Here is a 17,535-nt window from a genome sequence, read left to right as displayed (position 1 = left end):
GAGGAATGGGCGTTGAAGCCGAATGGTTACCTGCCTCTTCCTCGTACTCCAAGTTGTTCTTTCTCCCTCCTCGTTCTTCAAGTCGGGCGGGTACCTGTTAAAGGCACTCCGACGTTCAAGTCAGTAAGACTGACCGAACGGTCGTCATTATAAGGGATGCATGTGGTGTGCATAATCTAGAACGTGGTCTGAAGTCATACCTGAGACCTTTATTTATACTAGTTTTAATGGGCTTTTACCTTTCGTGGGCCTGATGACGAATCAATCATACCTTAATCTCCATTAGGGTTTTAATGAGCTATTATCATTAATAACCAAACCATGTGCTCGACCAAGCTGGTTGGCCTGATGGTTGGTTGGTTTGGTTGGTCGGTCAGGGTACCCTAGGTACTGTACGACTGATGGTTGGTTGGCTGAAATGGCCTGATGTTCTAGCTCTGCGTAGGAGACCGTACGATACCTAGGATACCGTACGATACACATTACATCTTATAAAACCCATAAAGTTTTTCTTTTCTTTATTTCAGTCTTTCTTTACTGTCTTTTGCAATATATGAGGGATGGTTGAATATAAAAACGATTTATATTGCAAAATCAATTGGCACCAACTTTCAACGTAAAAGCATCTATCAAATTTGTTAGACTTTGTTTTAACATAATAACCTCTTTGTGAACGTTGGAAGGTTACCAACACGTTTCTCAATTTTTCGTTTCCTTCTCCTCAAACTAAGAAGGGTTCGTATATTCATACACTACAAGAAAATCGTGTGTTACATATGGAATTACATACGGATCTTAATCTATATGTAATAGGCACGTTACATACGGATATTATATACGAATCCATTACATACAAATTTTTCCATACGTAATGAAAAAAAATTACATACGGATTATCCGCATGTAACTTGGTTCGTTTGGGTGAGAACATTTCTAAAGATATATTCGTATGTAAATGAAAAAATAATTACGTACGAATTTTTAATTAACTAATAATTAAAAAAATAAATTATTTACATAGAATTTGGAAAAACCCTCGAGCTTCTTATAACTTTGAAAAAGAAGAAACCTAACTACAACTCTCCCAAATCAATCTCGTAGTCACTTACCCTTCCTTCTTCCTTCGTTTCAGATAAAAGAAACCCCCCACAAACCTTTTCTTCTTCATTCATCTCGAATAGAAGAAACCCTCACATGGTTCTGTCCCCCATCTCACACCCTTCCTTTTTTTCTTCTTCCTTCCTTGCAGCAAAGAAACCATCGTTGAATTGTTTGAAATCCTCACCAAACTCCAGATGAGGTGAAAACCCTAATCGAGACCTCTGGACGTTAGAGAAGGTGACATAGACGAAGGCACAAACACGGTCTGCCACGAAAGGGTTGGCGTTGGGGAAAGGTACAGAGTCGCCATGAACCGAAAAAAAGTTGCATGGAAGAGATGAACAAGGCGAGCATATGACGAGACTCGAACTTGTCATGGGATAAATCATGGGACTCAATTGGTTCGATTATTCTCGTTTTTTTAAAGTTTTGATTATTATCCTTTGTTTGTTTTATTTTTTAGCTTAGTTGCTTGATATCAAAGCTCCAGTGGAGATTAGACGATCCCTAGATGTTGGGGGTCTGAAGAAGAAGGCAGCGTCAATTGCTTATAATGGTGATGATAAGCTAAGGTTCCTTAAGAAGCTTGCATTGAAGTTTAAGGAACCAGAGAATACCACATTGTTTATTCTGGACAAGTAAGAGTAACACAGAACAATTTCATCTCCACTTTTTTTGTATTTGTTTTTATGGTCAATGTTCATTATATTCCCTGTTAATTGATGAGAAAAACCCAAGTCTCACTTTGACTATAGATGATAAGAACCTATAATATAGAGCTTATAAGTCACCAATTATTTTACATACGATTTTTTCCGTATGTAATTATATATGAATTTTACATAAGGATTTTTTTTTTATGTATTACATACGAAAAAATCTATATATAAATTATATATGGATATATTCGTATATAATTTATCTACGACAGTTTTATATACAGATTTTTGTCTATATGTAAATTGAACGTAACCAAGTATTATATACAGATTTTGGACTTTATATGCTGATTTTGGCTGAATGTAATTTAATTTTTTCTTGTAGTGACAAGCTATACCGTTTGCTCTTTCAAAACAAGTAACTCTCTTATTTTCTTATTCTCTTTGCTTTCTTCTTGCTCTCTTTTATTCCTTATAACAACCTGAGTTTATTCTTTTATTTTTTTTTTAAATTTTTTTACTAGTATTAACATAGTTAGATATTTCAGAAAGTTACTATTATATTACATATAAATCTTTAAAAACAATGAATCTTCACACTTTCAAAAAACTTAGTTCATGATTTTATCATACTTTCTACCACATAAATTATATGTTTATTACGAGGAACAAAATGAGATTTAACTAATAATAAACACTTAAGGAATAACAATATTTTAACATGATATTCTATCAGCACTTCCAAGACAAATTGAAAAAAAAAAGAAGAGTTAGTGTACCGAAAGACTCTTAATTAAAGAATGGTAAACTGGATTGGATATTATAGTTGTGAAAGACTAAAATAAGAAGAGAGTTCCGTTTCCGTAAAAGGAGCATGACATTCCCACCACTAAGTTTTAAAATTTACAATCTGAATTGAAAGGAACCGAGAAAAAGCAACAGCACGGAAGAAAAGAAGAAAGAAGAGTAACCAAACAATGTACCCACCAACAACATTTTAAATTCTCACCATAAAGTCCTTCAATTGTAACTTTGTTTCTGGTCTCCTCATTTTACTTTCCTTTCAACGCATCACTTTTGTCTTCATTTTTCTAAGTGCCATCAGTTTCACCCATCTCAAACACAATTCCCTCCAACATTAAATTACAATTCCGTTACATTTCAATATTTTCTTAAACTTTACTAAACATAGACTATAGTTGTTTTCTTTTTAATATTTTCAGACAAAAGTACCATTCCTCGCTCACTCTGCCCAATCCCTTAACACGCAATATTAAATTCAGGAAAAGAAGAGAGAAAAACAAAAACACAAATCGCGTGCCGATTAATCGCCCACCACGGGGATGTGGAATGTTCTTCGATCGTCACATTCACTCACTCTCATTCATCACTATATAAACCCATCTTCCACTCCTTTCTTCGTCATCACAATTCTTCAACAACACCAACACAAAACACAAACTCTCTTCAAAACCTCTTTCTCTCTCTACAACTTCTCTCTCTACGACAGACTTCGCTCCGATTGCAGAAATGGCGGCAATGTCCACATCTCCAATGAACCTCAACATGATTGACTCTAACTTCCAAGTTGACAAGCTCACAAACGAAATCTTTTCCATTCTCGAGAACAATTTCCTCTTCGGCTACGGCGACGCCGAGAACCGCACCAATTCTGTTCAAAACGCCAGAGACGCGAAACCGGCTAAACATTCCGCCGGCAAAGTCAGGATCCTCTGCATTGACGGCGCCGGCGCCACTGACGGCATCCTCGCCGCAAAGTCCCTCGCACACCTGGAGGCATGCCTTCGCCGCAAGTCTGGCGACGCAAACTCGCGCGTCGCCGACTTCTTCGATGCTGCCGCCGGCTCCGGCGTCGGTGGTGTCCTTGCTGCTCTGCTCTTCACTCGCGGGAAGGATGGCCAGCCGCTGTTCACCGCCGAGGAGGCGCTGAGGTTTCTCTCTGACAACCGCCGCAGGATCTCCCGCCGGCCGGGGATCCTCCGTCGAGTTCTTCGGCCCGAGTCCAAGGCGGAGAAGCTCTTCCGAAAGACGTTCGGCGAGTGCACGCTCAGGGACACCGTGAAGCCGGTGCTGATCCCGTGCTACGACCTCGTCACGCGCGCGCCGTTTGTTTTCTCGCGCGCCGATGCGCTGGAAATGGACGGCTATGATTTCAAGATGAGCGACGTGTGTGCTGCTACCTCAGCCGACCCTTCTTTCGCGGGCCCCACTGAGATGCGGTCCGTCGACGGCAGGACGAGGATAGTGGCCGTCGATGGAGGCGTTGCCATGAACAATCCAACAGCTGCCGCCATCACGCACGTGCTCAATAACAAACACGAGTTTCCTTTCTGTAACGGCGTCGCCGACCTTCTCGTACTCTCCCTCGGCAACGGAGAGTCAGACTTTAACGCCGTTAAATCACCGTCTGGTTTCGTAAAAATCGCTGGCGAAGGAGCTTCCGATATGGTAAGAATTACCAAATTTAATAATCTTCCTCTTTTATGTGCATTCTTATCTTTTAAAATAAAACGCATAATTTGACGTTTCAATTTATTTTTTCCTAAACGTTTTATTTATATTATAAGTTGCAGTTCATAATTTAGTTAATGACATTCTAGTCTTATCCTTTAAATTAAAACATATTAGATTAAAGAAATCATTATGATACCAATAATTACATGATTTGTAACCCAGTTACTTTTTATCCCTATAATAATAAAAAATAACAACACATCATATGCTAAAGTATGCTTTGTTAATATATAGTTTTAATTAATTTGGTAGTTAGGGAGAGGACAATAAATGTGTTAACTACCTTACAAACACATCCGACATATTTGATTATATAATTACATGTAACTATAATAGGAATGAATCGGTTTACTTAATTATTGGTTTAGATATGTATTCTGATGGGAATGAAAAAAAAAAATAATGCAGGTTGATCAAGCCGTATCGATGGCATTTGGTGATTGTCGGATGAGCAATTATGTGCGGATTCAGTCAAGCGGTGTTATGTCGAAGGCGAACAAGGGTGCGCAGGTGAAGTCCTGCAAATCAGAGACGGATTTGGTGGCTGTTTCGGAGGAGATGTTGAGCCAGAAGAACGTTGAATCCGTTTTGTTCAAGGGGAAGAAAGTGGCTAATAACTCCAACTTGGAGAAGTTAGAGTTGTTTGGGGGAGAGATAATTAAGGAAGGAGAGAGAAGAAAAACCTGCATTTTACCAACTGTGGTATTGAAGAACAACAACGCATCACCCTCTCCCAGCAGAACCTCCTCTGCCACAACCTTGTCCACTTTGTCTTCCAATTGTTGAGGGAAGAACATCCAATGTTAGATTCGATTGTTGGGTTGGATTTTTATGCGAGTTTTTAAGTTTGTGGTGTTGGGTTAGCTGCCGCTTGGGACCAATTAAGGCAAATCGAGACCGAGCTGTGCAGAACCGAATCCTTACTACTACTTCCACTGCCTACCTACATTATATTATTTTTTTTTTCTTTACTTTTTCGTATATATTACATGTATTTAGTGATAGTGATTTGTGTAAATGGTTATTGTCGCGGATGAATTTTGGTTAAGGTTGGAGCTGTGCTTGATTTGTAAGAGAGAAATGGTGAGAACATCTCATAGTAGTAGTATTGTGACTGAATGAATGCAATGGAAAACACTAATTCTGGAAATTTGGATCATTAGAAACTATGGTAGTTTTAAGAATAGGATATTTGGTGGCGATTGAATTTAAGGCTATACTTTTTTGTCTTTCTCAGATTCGCTTTTCAAATTGAGTAAAATTGAAATCGAAATTGGAAATGCCATTTTTGTTGGCATTCCAGAAGCTATTACAGTTCACACTTAATAATCATTACCAATTCAATCACATAAACTGTTAAGTGATTCCAGTATTGATTTAGAATTAATAGCTTAGCAGGATTAATACGTACGCATGACACAGTGTTGACGTTTTTGTGTAGGACTCTCAGTATTTTGAAAATAAGTGGTCACCATGTAGCACGTTGAAATTGAGTATGCTGTTATACCAAGACAATACTAATAATAATAATAATAATAGTAATAATAAATGCTTGAAATTTACGAAAAGATTTTTCATGCAGGACCACTACTCGGCACGGAAAAACCAGTACAAAAAATAACAATATTTGAAGTTGAAATTTATTCAAGTTATTTTGGTGTTAAAAAAACAATTTTCATATTTTTAGTAAAAAGTACAAGTTGTAATGTTTATCACTGAATTTAATTTGAAACATACGTGTGATTAAATTCTATAATTGAAAATGTATTGTAGTAAAATTATTTCCATTTAGCTTAAAGAAATAAAGGCTTTTTGGCAGGGTTTGAATGGTGAGGCGAAAAATGAGAGTGGAAGTGGCAAAGGAGTTTTTGTGGTGGGTGGTAGAGTCTATTAATGTTGAAAGGGACTTTATAGGTGTATTTGTAGAAACATATCTAACAATTTAGCCATTAAAATATTTATATTAGAATAAATAGGTGACATTTTTAGTAGTTCATCATCTTCCACCCTCTTCTTATTTAGTTCAACTATTAACCTCTAATTATGTTATCATTTTTATAGATAATATATAAATGCTGGTGTATTTTGCCATAAAAAAACACAAATAAAGAAGTTTGTGTTAATTTAATTCATATGAAAATGAAAGAAAGCATGTAAAAGAAAGAAGAAAAATACCCAAATACTTATTCACAACAAAACCGAACGACTCCAAAAACATAATATTCTTTATATAGTTAATTATATTGCAAAAAAGTTGTAAAACAATTCACTTGAAAATGAGTACCATAATATATTATAGCATTACCACAATCGATTTCAGTTATTATTTTAATAATAGTAATAAAAACTATTATTTTTATATATTTATTTAAGTATGAAAATTTTCCATTTTCTTCGATATTTATTTCTTTCGATCAAATTACTTTTATCTTTACTCATATTTAGCTCTTTTTCTGTCTGTTTTCTTCCATTACTAGGATTAGTCCATTCGTATTATTCTTTTTCTCCTATGTATCAAGAATTGATATTTTATAATGTATTTTCATAATGGGCTTTTTCGTAAGGTGGCCCAACTTGAAGGATAAGACAGACATTAAGTTACATTGAATAAATAATCTAATTGAATAGATTTTGTTATACAGCAAACTATCAATTACTTTTGGTTAAATGTGGGAAGCTTGAGTATCTATCATTTCTATATATAATTAAGATAATTTCATCAATTTAACTCGTTTCAAATCCATAACAAGTATTTCATTAGAAAAAAAAAACTGCAACTCCGTATTTTATACTATGGATGTTACAATAATTGATAAATTGATTTATTCTTCTCTTCCTGATATTGATTTTTTTTTTCGATTCCCATAGCCCACGTGGGTTCATATTGAACTTTCTATCCTAATTTCTCTAAAAGATCGCGATATTCTAACAACGTGAATTTGACACAAATTTGACAACGTTATGTGTGAGTTTTTAATTGGTCTAATTTAATTTTTTTTTTTATTTTAAAATCTGATTTGGATAAGGTTGAGGATTAGATTTCGAAAGTGTCCTTTCTTCTATTTCACATTCTATTACTCTCTTCTCTCCATTTTAGGCATTTCATTTTCATCTCAACTCTCTCCACAACACTCTCTTCTCCCTTCTCCATTTTTAGGTTTTCATTTTGATTTCAATCTCTCTCTTCCATTTTAGTTTTGTGCATTGTCTGCCCCGTTAGAAGTGTGTGTTTCTCTGTAGAGTTCATGCTCTGCGTTCATCGAAGGTTTGTTTAAAGTTTCTCCTTCTCTCTTCGTTTTTGTGTGAAATGGATTCGACCCATGACATTGGCTCTTCGAACAAGGTATGTACTTCCTTTATTTGACGTATTTGTATTTTGAGGTTGGGTTGTTCGTTGTGTCTTTTATTGGTTATTTTGTTGGTTTGTCGTTATGGGTGGGTTTTTTCGGTACTTGATACAATAAATGTAATTTTATTTTCTTCTGCAATTGTTTGTTCGTCATTCATTGAAAACCAAGTTTGTTGTTGGTTTGAATGATATTTTGACTCAGGAGTAAAAAACTATTATTTCCAAGACTCTATTTCAATGGTTTTTAGAACTAAATGATAACCTTAAGATTGGTAGGAATATTAATAGCAATTTATTGATTAGATGGGTTGATGAGAGGGGTGGTTTTTCATTTGGAGAAAGATTCGTGGAATTGAAGGAAGTAGATGTTACGTTAAGTTTAGGCTTGAGTTTAGTTAGTTATAACATAATATTAAATGAAAAGAAACTTAGAAAGAGTGAATGTAGAAAGTACTTTGGTGATGGAAAACATGAATTGCAGTTGATCTACGATCTTATTTTGAAAAAACAGAAAAAATTGTCTTCCTTACATATTTGTAGCTTTTACATTTTGGTGGGCATTAGTGAGGTGTTGTTACCTAATCATAGCACAACAATCTTCCCAATTTTGTTTGAAATTGTTGATAGAATAAGTGATTTGGGTAATTTTTGTTTGGGTCATATAGTGTATCATTATCTAGTTAGTAGTTTATGCAAAGCTTTTATAGCTTGGAAGAAAGGAAAAGGTGCAACAAATGTGTATGTGGATGGTTGTGTGTATGTGTTGCAGGTAAAATTTTCTACTTTCATTGTTTGTTGGAACTGAGGCTACTAATTATGATTTATATGTTGCATTATAGGTTTGGTTTTGTGATCGTTTCATTCCTTCGAGTGCTTGTGTAGAGAAACACCCAAGAATTTTGCATTGGATGAATATAAATGTTGGTGACAAGTTCATCAAACGTGAAATAGAGACAGGTGTGGTGTGTAGTACATTTTTTTATTAAATTTGTTAGAATGAATGGTTTTATACAATGACAATTGTGATTAATTTGCAGATGGTTGATGATTATGGTGCATCAAGGAACAAAATGAGTGAGCCATTTTTGAACTTAATCCAACTATAAAGGATTTAAAGAAGCAAATAAAGACAACAAGCAATAGGAAAAAGAAAAAACAAATTGATGTTGCTTTAGATGAACAAGAGACTCTAATTGAAGAACTTCAAGAAGAGATATCTGCATTGCGGGCTGAGCTGCTTGAAGAGAAGAATAAAGATGAAGGTGGTTACACTACGCCTTATGAAAAAGATGACTTTGAATGTGAAGGAGGAATTGACAGCCACGACATTGTTAAGAAGGAAGCAGTACGTTGAAAGCATTACAAAAGTCAAGCTTGTAGAACTCCCTACACTGGATATAGTCCAAAACTTGAGTCATTTATGTAATTTGTTTTTCAATAGTGCAATATTGGTAGATGGTCAAATATGGATTGCTTTATATGTATTGAAAAGTTATTTTGATTGTTAATTAAGAAAGTGGTTATTGGAATTGTGATGTGTTATATTCATTCCATTTGTTGTTTGACATTATTATTTAAAATTCATCCTTTGTGATTGTTGTAACAAATGTCCAGTTCTGTCACCCTTATGTTGATGGAAGACCGAGTTAAGGTGTTTTTAGTTTGAGAGGTCATGTCCTGCAGCCTTGACATAGGTCTGATGTTGTTGTAATCGATTACAGGGGCCTGGTAATCGCTTACCAGTGGAAAAATCCCCTTTTGTACCAAAAGGTCAATAGTTATCCTCAGGCCTGGCTGAAGCGCTCCCCATGGGTCCTGACTAATGTGTTTGTAATGTTTTGTGTATTGGTTAACCCTGTTGGCCATGGTTGAAGGTGTCCACAACAACAAATTTCAAGTTAGGTCAGTCCTATGTGGATGGAAGACTAAGTTAAGGTGTTTCTAGGTTGACAACAACAAATCAAGCTGCATAGGAAGTTAACAGCGCACCCAAACGGCGACAGGCAAAAAACGTCTCCTTTTGAGAAAAGATGAAAACGCTGGTCCTTATCGAGTCACTACTACAAAATTCATATTTTATGACGTACAAAAACAAACTATGACGTACATAGTTTTGTACGTTATAATAGGTCTACATATTTTATGACCTAGCAAAAATTTACGTTATCTGAACATATTATGATACACGGAAAGATTTCTGCCGGCTCTTCACCCCGCTCTTCTGCACCGAATTCTTTAGTCGCAAAGATTTCTGCCGATTCTTCGCCAAAAATCTTGGATGAGGAAAGTGTTGCAATGGACGAAGTAAGTTCTTTTCTAAAAGACAACTTAGATGCTGAGTACACTAGTGCTAAACAGGAAATGTACGATTATGAATTGGATACTCAATTGGACATCATGCTTGAAGAAATGCAGAAAGACTTCGAAAACGAACTGTTAAATGGACTTGTCGAAGAGGAAGAGATCACTGAAACAGAGCATGTTGCAATGGACGAAGTAAGTTCTTTTCTAAAAGACAACTTAAATGCTGAGTACACTAGTGATAAACAGGAAATGTACGATTATGAATTGGATACTCAATTGGACATGATGCTTGAAGAAATGCAGAAAGACTTCGAAAACGAACTGTTAAATGGACTTGTCGANGAAATGTACGATTATGAATTGGATACTCAATTGGACATGATGCTTGAAGAAATGCAGAAAGACTTCGAAAACGAACTGTTAAATGGACTTGTCGAAGAGGAAGAGATCACTGAAACAGAGCGTGTTGCAATGGACGAAGAGTAAGAGATCACTGACGACGGAAAGGATCTTCTTTCTAGAGACGAAGACGATGCTTGTAAATAATTGTGTAAGAAATAAAGATTCGTGCATTTTTCAGATTCGTGATTTGACAATGATTAATAGTTCAAGTCTCATTAGTTAAACAGTAAAACTATTATGATGAAGTATATTTTTGCATTACAGTAATGATTGTCTAGATTCTCATGTATGCATTATTTTCAATTTGTTTTGCATATCATTAGAAACTTAAAATCCTGAAATTGATTGGTTTCTAACTTCCATACCACACTAGTACAAGAATCATATTTTATGATGTACAAAAACGAACTATGACGTACATAGTTTTGTACGTTATAATAGGTCTACATATTTTATGTACGTCATAAAATATGCAGACCTATTATAACGTACAAAACTATGTACGTCATAGTTCGTTTTTGTACATCATAAAATATGATTTTTGTAGTAGTGAGTCTTCCTTCGAACACTTCAATGACGGACAGATACAAAAGACTTCCTCCAGAGAATAGTTGGTTCCAAGCACCAACGAACACTGGCGAAGAAAGGGGACTTCGGTGGCGCGAGAGTTTCAAATGGAAAACTTTGAGAGAGAGAGTTTCGTAAGAGATTGAGAGAGAGGTTTGACAGAGATGAAGGCCAGAGTTTCGTAAGAGATTGAGAGAGAGAGAGTTTCGTAAGAGATGAAGGCGTGAACAGATTTCACCAATTTCCTTCTTCCAAAAACGCCCTTAAAAACAAATTTCAACTCTTAAAAAATTCATTCCAAACAATAAATGACAGAACGACAAGTGTCGTTGCCAAATTGTTATCAAAATAGTGTTGTTGAAGAAACATTTTCCTTCTTTAAATATTGATTATTGTTGTGTAAAAGATTACATATATTAGATTAGACTATATTTAGATCGAATTTTATTATGAATAAGTGCTTTTTTTTAAACAATATAAATACGTGTTCAAATAATTGTCGATGTGTATTTTTAGTAGCAAAACAAAAATTCAACATAGTTTTTTATTAAATTAAAAACTACTCTATATATAAATTAACATGTGACAAAGCTATTTACTTTGGACTTTCTCTAAATTAAATTTTGTAATTTATGCAGAAATTAAATTATTTAATTTTAATCCAGATATGAATGGCAGTTTAGGGTTTAGGTCGAGTGAGTGTGTGTGAAATGTTGGTTACTGGTATTTAGACAAAGAGTTATTTTACAGAAAAGTTTTTTTGAATTAAATTTAAATAAGAAGGTCAGTGTAACAATGAAAAGAGCAAGTGTATTTAGAAACTGTTCTATCAAATTTTTGTTAAAGTTAGCCCGACTCAGGAATCACTCTTGGGCTGGCAAATAGAAAATATCATGTGATTTTCTTATGTAAGGCGTTTTGTTTTCTGCACTCCATAATTATTAGGGCGTTTCATCCGCATTTTCAACTTTTTCAAAATTTTCTTTTTTAACCTTAATAGTTTTTTTTTTTAATTTTTAATTATGCTGTGTTTTAATGACGATTTTCGAATTCTTTATTATGGAAATATTCTAAATGAAGGTTTGTGCATTATTATCTTCATAACAAGATTTTTAAACAAACATTCTAAATAAAGAATTTTAGAATAAACTTTTGAAAACAAAATAATTTAGCAGTGATGACATTATCAATGTTATAGTGTCAAGGTAAATAAAACAAATTAATAGGCAAATAAAAAAGTAACGATAAAACACAATCTGTATTATTAGGATTTAAAAATGTTTAGTTACTCAATTTTATCAATAAACCCTTACGCAAAATAGTTTGAAATATAAGACTTGTTTCTTTTGTTAAATAGAATAATATTAAAAAAAATTGCACTTTTTTGTCCCTAGGTTCAAAAGTTATTATTATTATTATTATTATTATCATTATTTATCTAAACATCTCAAGGAATTGATAAAGTGATTACTGAAGTAAACGTGTCAACGTTTAAGTTAACATGAAGTTTCTTAAAATAAGTTCTTCCGATGAATTAGTTCGTAAAATCTGTAAAATGATTTAAATTAAATAAAAGAGATCTGATATAAGTTGAATTTTGGTTCTGTGACCTAAATAGAGCTTAGGCCAAGATCTTGTAATTAATTTTACAATATATATATATATATATATATATATATATATATATATATATATATAAAAGGTGTTNTGGCAGAAGAAATGACGTATTTATGCTTACAAAATAAAAAATAAATTACGATAAATCAAATATATAATTTTGAAATATTAACTGATGAACTAGTATAATTAATTTCAATATATATATATATATATATATATATATATATATATATATATATATATAAAAGGTGTTGGATATTTTTCCAACATTTACACATATAAAAGTATTAATGGTATGTTTTTATTTGAAAAATACGATTTTTAAAAGCATAAAGAGTAAAACCAGATTCCATGTAAAGTAGCAAAGTTGTCGCTAGAAGAAGCGGAAGAAGCAAAAGTAGGAATTGATCAGAGCATAACAGAGCAGAGAAGAACAGAGGAAGAGTACGAAGAGAAGGATAATCATCGTGAATGGCAGAGGGGAGTGGTGACAGAACTCTGCCGAGAATCGCAGAGGCATTCAAGGACCTCGCAAGCGTCGTCACCGATTCGCAGAACGCGGAGGTGAAGGTTGCTCCCTTCTCCCATGCCTGCTCTCTCGTTTCCCCTCTCTTTGGTTGCTTGGGTGTTGCCTTCAAGTTCGCCGAGATGGATTACGTTGCCAAGGTATTCGATTCCCTCACTCGGGATCCTTCAATTAAACCATTTTATTTTTAATTTTTTACTTGATGCTGTTTGTTCTGGCAGTTTCTGGTATGGATTGTGATTGATTGTTTGATGTGGTGATGGTAGGTTCATGATCTGGTAGAGGCGTCGAAGTCTATTCAGAGCTTACAGTCTCTGATTGATCTGGATGTCCGAGGTGGCACTGTCAGGAAGGGAGGTAGCCACACGCGGAATCTGCTGAGAGTGAAGCGCGGACTTGACATGGTTAGAGTACTCTTTGAGCAGATTCTAGTTACCGAGTATGTGCATCACCTACTTGTTTACTATTTGCTTAATTTCTTCTATTTGAACTGTGCGACATTGTGTTTTGAACAACTTTATTGAGACACCAAACAGCATGGTTTGAAATTGTCACTGTTGATGTTATCGAAAATTTTGGCTGCAATTTTAGTTGCGACTTGGTAGCTGAGACCTCCGAAACCTTGATGTTACCATAACAATTTCTGCTGTGATGTGGTGCCAAGACCTCCAAAACCTTGATGTTACCATAACAATTGCTGCTGTGGACTGTTTTTATAACCTTGCCAGAAAGTGGAAATGGAGTGCAGTGAAAATGAAGGGATGGATTCTGCTTTTTATCCATGGGAAATAGGAGAGTGGCGATAGAGATCTTCCACCTTTGCTTTGTATGGATGAAGCTGTGAGGAATAAGAATTCTTATTTTAAGACTCTAAGGAGTGAGGTTTTGAATTGTGGTTGTGGTGTAGTCGCGATGCTTGATATTTGGAAAATTTTTCTGATAAATAGACTATAACTGCTGTTGCAATATGGTCAAAGAGACCTCAAAAACCTTCTTGTTGCAACTGTGGTTGTGGTTGCGGGCTGCTATCTCAAACCTAGCCAAAGGAGTGGAAATATAGTGCAATGAAAATAAAGGAATAACTTCTATTACTCATCCCCGAGATTTGGAAAAGTGATGATTGATGTCTTTGTATGACTGAAACAATAGGAATGAATAATTCCAAGCTTGCTATGTTGCTATCCGTTGAATAATTTTAAGACATTGAAGAGCTAGGTTTCAGCTGTGGTCGTAGCTTGGTCACATCCCAGTTTTTGCCGAAACGGGATTGCAGTTGTAATATGGTCAAGGAGACACAAAAACCTTGATTCTTGACCGTTTCTAGAACCTTGCCAAAGAGTAGAAATAGAGTGCAATGGAGCTGAAAGTTAAGCTACTTTCATCCATTAGAAAAAAGGAGACCAATGATTGAGGTTTTTCCCTTTTACTTTCTAGACTTAAGGCATGAGGAATAAAAATTCCATATTTACCACTTATTTTCAATTGTCTATTTAGTTTGTGCTTTTGAACAGTTTAATGAAGGAGAAAGGTAGGTGGCCTGCCTTGCTGTGTGTCCAATCTTCAACTTTGTCACACCTGATCTTATTGGCTTGGTTGGTGGTGCCGAGTATATGTGCTTTTCCTTTAAAAGAATACTAGTTAAGTGTTGAACTATATGTTCATTTGTGGCTCTTCTTCATACCTTCGTCATTTCCAACGTTCATTCCATAGAAAATACGAGAAATCAGTTAAGGCTGGTAACTGATTTTATTCACTTACCTGCTGTGTTTCCTTTGTAACTAACCACTAGTGACCAGTAAGCGCACTCTAGTACTTCCATCAGCAACCAATTGGTTCAGGTTCAGTCTTCCAATCAGTTTCATGAAACAGAAAAATAATAATTGATTAATTTAAGAATATTTTCCATACTTTTTGTTTATCTCCACATGCTTATAGTGCGGAGGTGGGTTGCATTATTGATAAATATTAGCAAAATTTGTTTCTTATGCTAAGTCAGCAAATACATCCGTGTAAGAAAATCTGATAGTAAATGAACTGAGTTAATGCATGTCTTTTTGGCAGGGGTAATTCCCTCAAGGATCCAGCTTCCAAAGCTTATGATCAGGTGTTTGCACCCCACCATGGTTGGGCAATCAGGAAGGCTGTTGCTGCTGGAATGTATGTCCTTCCTACAAAAGAACAGCTTTTGAAGAAGCTCAATGAAGATGGTAAGTAGAGGATTTGGCTTGTCGGCACTTTTATTGTAATTTAAACCCTGATTTTTTTTTTTTTGAAGTGTAGTTGTTTTTAGAGCTCTAGCAGGGGAGGCAGGTAGTATGAGATATCATTTTTGTGAAATCTATGCATGACAAAACAGGAATGATTAATCATTTTACCCTGCCTATCCTAAGTTAACGGTTTCATCTCATGTTTAACCTTGAAGTTTCTGGTTACCACCTACATTTAATGATGTAGATTTTCCTCTTTAAGATCCAATGTTGTTTTGTAGCCACACGTCTATGAATGAATTTAGATTTCATTTCTGGAGCATTCAAACCAACTTTCAGTTTTTATTGAATACTGTGCCAACATGTTTGGTATTTTTCAGATTTAGTTAGAGGAAAAGTTTCATCACAACCTCATGTTGATATAAAAACTGCAATGAATTGTTTTTTTTAAACTCAAATGGATTTTCTAACTGAAATCCAAACATATACTATGTCCTTAACCGTTTGTAGAAGCATAAAAGATTAAAAAGTACATGATTTGTTCCATCATATCGTTTCTTGTGGTTATTCTTTTTACCGTTGTTTCTCAAAGGTAAATCAAGCCATTGTAGTAATTTGAAGTTGACTTGATTATGATGTTCACTTTTCTTTTGTATTTGTTGTTGGAATCTTTGCTTCAGAGGCGTCAGCAAAAGTTCACATGCAAAGTTATGTCACTGCATCAGCACCTCTAGTCCAATACATAGACAAACTCTTTGTTTCCAGAGACTTGGGAATAGATTGGTGAATCTTGGCATAATTCTTGTATTTGAGATTGTACAATATGATTAACTGTTAATTATATGGCATAATTCTTGTATTTATGATTGCTAAGTATTCATTTGTTATAGAATTTGTTTATATTGCAATAGATATTAAAGGCTATTGAGATGGTACCTGATATTGTCACTGAAAGGTAACTTTGGCTTAAGAGTAAGCTCTTCCTTCAGCTTTGGAGGATTACTTTGTGAATTTTATCTTTCCACTTAATTTTTTTTGGCGCAGTCTTTGAATCTCTTAATGTTTTTAATTTACTTCAGTTTATTCAGTATATTGTAGTATCAGATTTAAATACCAAGTGTTTATATTGTGTGCTCAATCCTACATAGTTCCTGAAACATCATACATATAAGACAATTTCGGGCTGTAACAATTTGGTGCATTCTATGTGGGAAGCTTTGATGGGTTCAATTGATAATGTCATTTTCCTTAATTATGTTAAAATAGAAATGCTAATGTTTTTCTGTCAAAAAAATGGAGTATGTAGACTATGTTTTTGTTTTTCGTTTGAGGAGTTCAAATTTAGTTTAGAGAATAAATTCAAATTGGATTGTCTTTAAAATATGTCAGTCTATTAAAGTTGTATAGAAACTCTGTTTTATAGAGACAAAACTTGATTTGTTTTTGTAAGCAGATTTTTTTTTTTTTTTTTATCTTAAATTTTAACCAAGCTTTACTTTGCTAATCTGAATACCACGCCTGAAGATACTAATTCTCAGTTTATCATTTCTTAAGTTTAACATCTTATAATTTTATAATTTATACTTTTACAATTTTGAGATTATCATTTGATTATTATTTCGGTTAATTTTAATACACCTAATATAGTATTTAATTTATAACTAAGAATTAATAAAACTTAATAATTAGCCCCGGAAAAACAAGTTAGAATAATTGATATGTAATTATGTTAGATTACACTCATTTGAGTGTGTTCTTTATTATCTGCAGAAATTCTACTATGTACTTTTTTTAATATTTTTACAAATAATTAAAATTAAGTTTAAATAGAATTTTGGTTCATCTAATTTTTTTATTCTGAAATTTCGATTATTTATTTTAAGATAAAGATATTAAATATCATTATTTTAGAAAATATGCAATTTTGATAAAAACATTTAATTGCAAATATGTTCATTTATTCTTGACTATCTAACATATTTATGTTTTATTTATTTTATTTTCTTGAATTGAATCTAGATCAAACATATTTATTAAATTATAAAATATATTTAATTAATTATAAAGGTAGGAAATAACAAATTAAAAATTAAATAAGATTTTTTGAAATTAAGTTATCAAAATGTTTTTATCTTAAAACGAGTGATAAAATAAAGTATCGAAGAATATAATTTATAAACTATATTTAAGAAGTTGAATTTTTTCTACTGTTTTAAAAGGAGTTGGTTGAATAAACTAAAATAATAAATTTAGTAATTAAACATA

At 33.8% G+C, this 17,535-nt stretch overlaps 2 protein-coding genes and 1 long non-coding RNA gene across 3 annotated transcripts; all 3 read left to right on the top strand.

Annotated features, from left to right (window-relative positions):
- The first annotated feature begins 3,162 nt into the window (after positions 1 to 3,162).
- Positions 3,163 to 5,445, top strand: LOC106774533 (patatin-like protein 6). Its single transcript, XM_014661559.2, has 2 exons — positions 3,163 to 4,229; positions 4,704 to 5,445. Exons 1-2 carry the CDS (start codon positions 3,291 to 3,293, stop codon positions 5,079 to 5,081), a joined length of 1,317 nt encoding a protein of 438 aa, XP_014517045.1. The 5' UTR covers positions 3,163 to 3,290; the 3' UTR covers positions 5,082 to 5,445.
- A 1,735-nt stretch (positions 5,446 to 7,180) lies between these two features.
- Positions 7,181 to 9,112, top strand: LOC106775572. Its single transcript, XR_001376808.2, has 3 exons — positions 7,181 to 7,638; positions 8,484 to 8,601; positions 8,682 to 9,112. It is a non-coding gene; the product is annotated as an uncharacterized LOC106775572 (long non-coding RNA).
- Positions 9,113 to 12,858: 3,746 nt separating this feature from the next.
- On the top strand, positions 12,859 to 16,272 carry LOC106774552 (accelerated cell death 11). The gene is made up of 4 exons (XM_014661584.2): positions 12,859 to 13,203; positions 13,330 to 13,502; positions 15,125 to 15,270; positions 15,951 to 16,272. The coding sequence occupies exons 1-4, from the start codon at positions 13,009 to 13,011 to the stop codon at positions 16,055 to 16,057; spliced, it is 621 nt and encodes a 206-aa protein (XP_014517070.1). The 5' UTR covers positions 12,859 to 13,008; the 3' UTR covers positions 16,058 to 16,272.
- The last annotated feature ends 1,263 nt before the right edge of the window (positions 16,273 to 17,535 follow it).

This window comes from Vigna radiata, chromosome 10, assembly GCF_000741045.1.
Source record: "Vigna radiata var. radiata cultivar VC1973A chromosome 10, Vradiata_ver6, whole genome shotgun sequence".
NCBI lineage: Eukaryota > Viridiplantae > Streptophyta > Magnoliopsida > Fabales > Fabaceae > Vigna > Vigna radiata.
The sequence above is the reverse complement of the archived record's forward strand: the minus strand, read 5'-3'. Positions and strand labels throughout refer to the sequence as shown.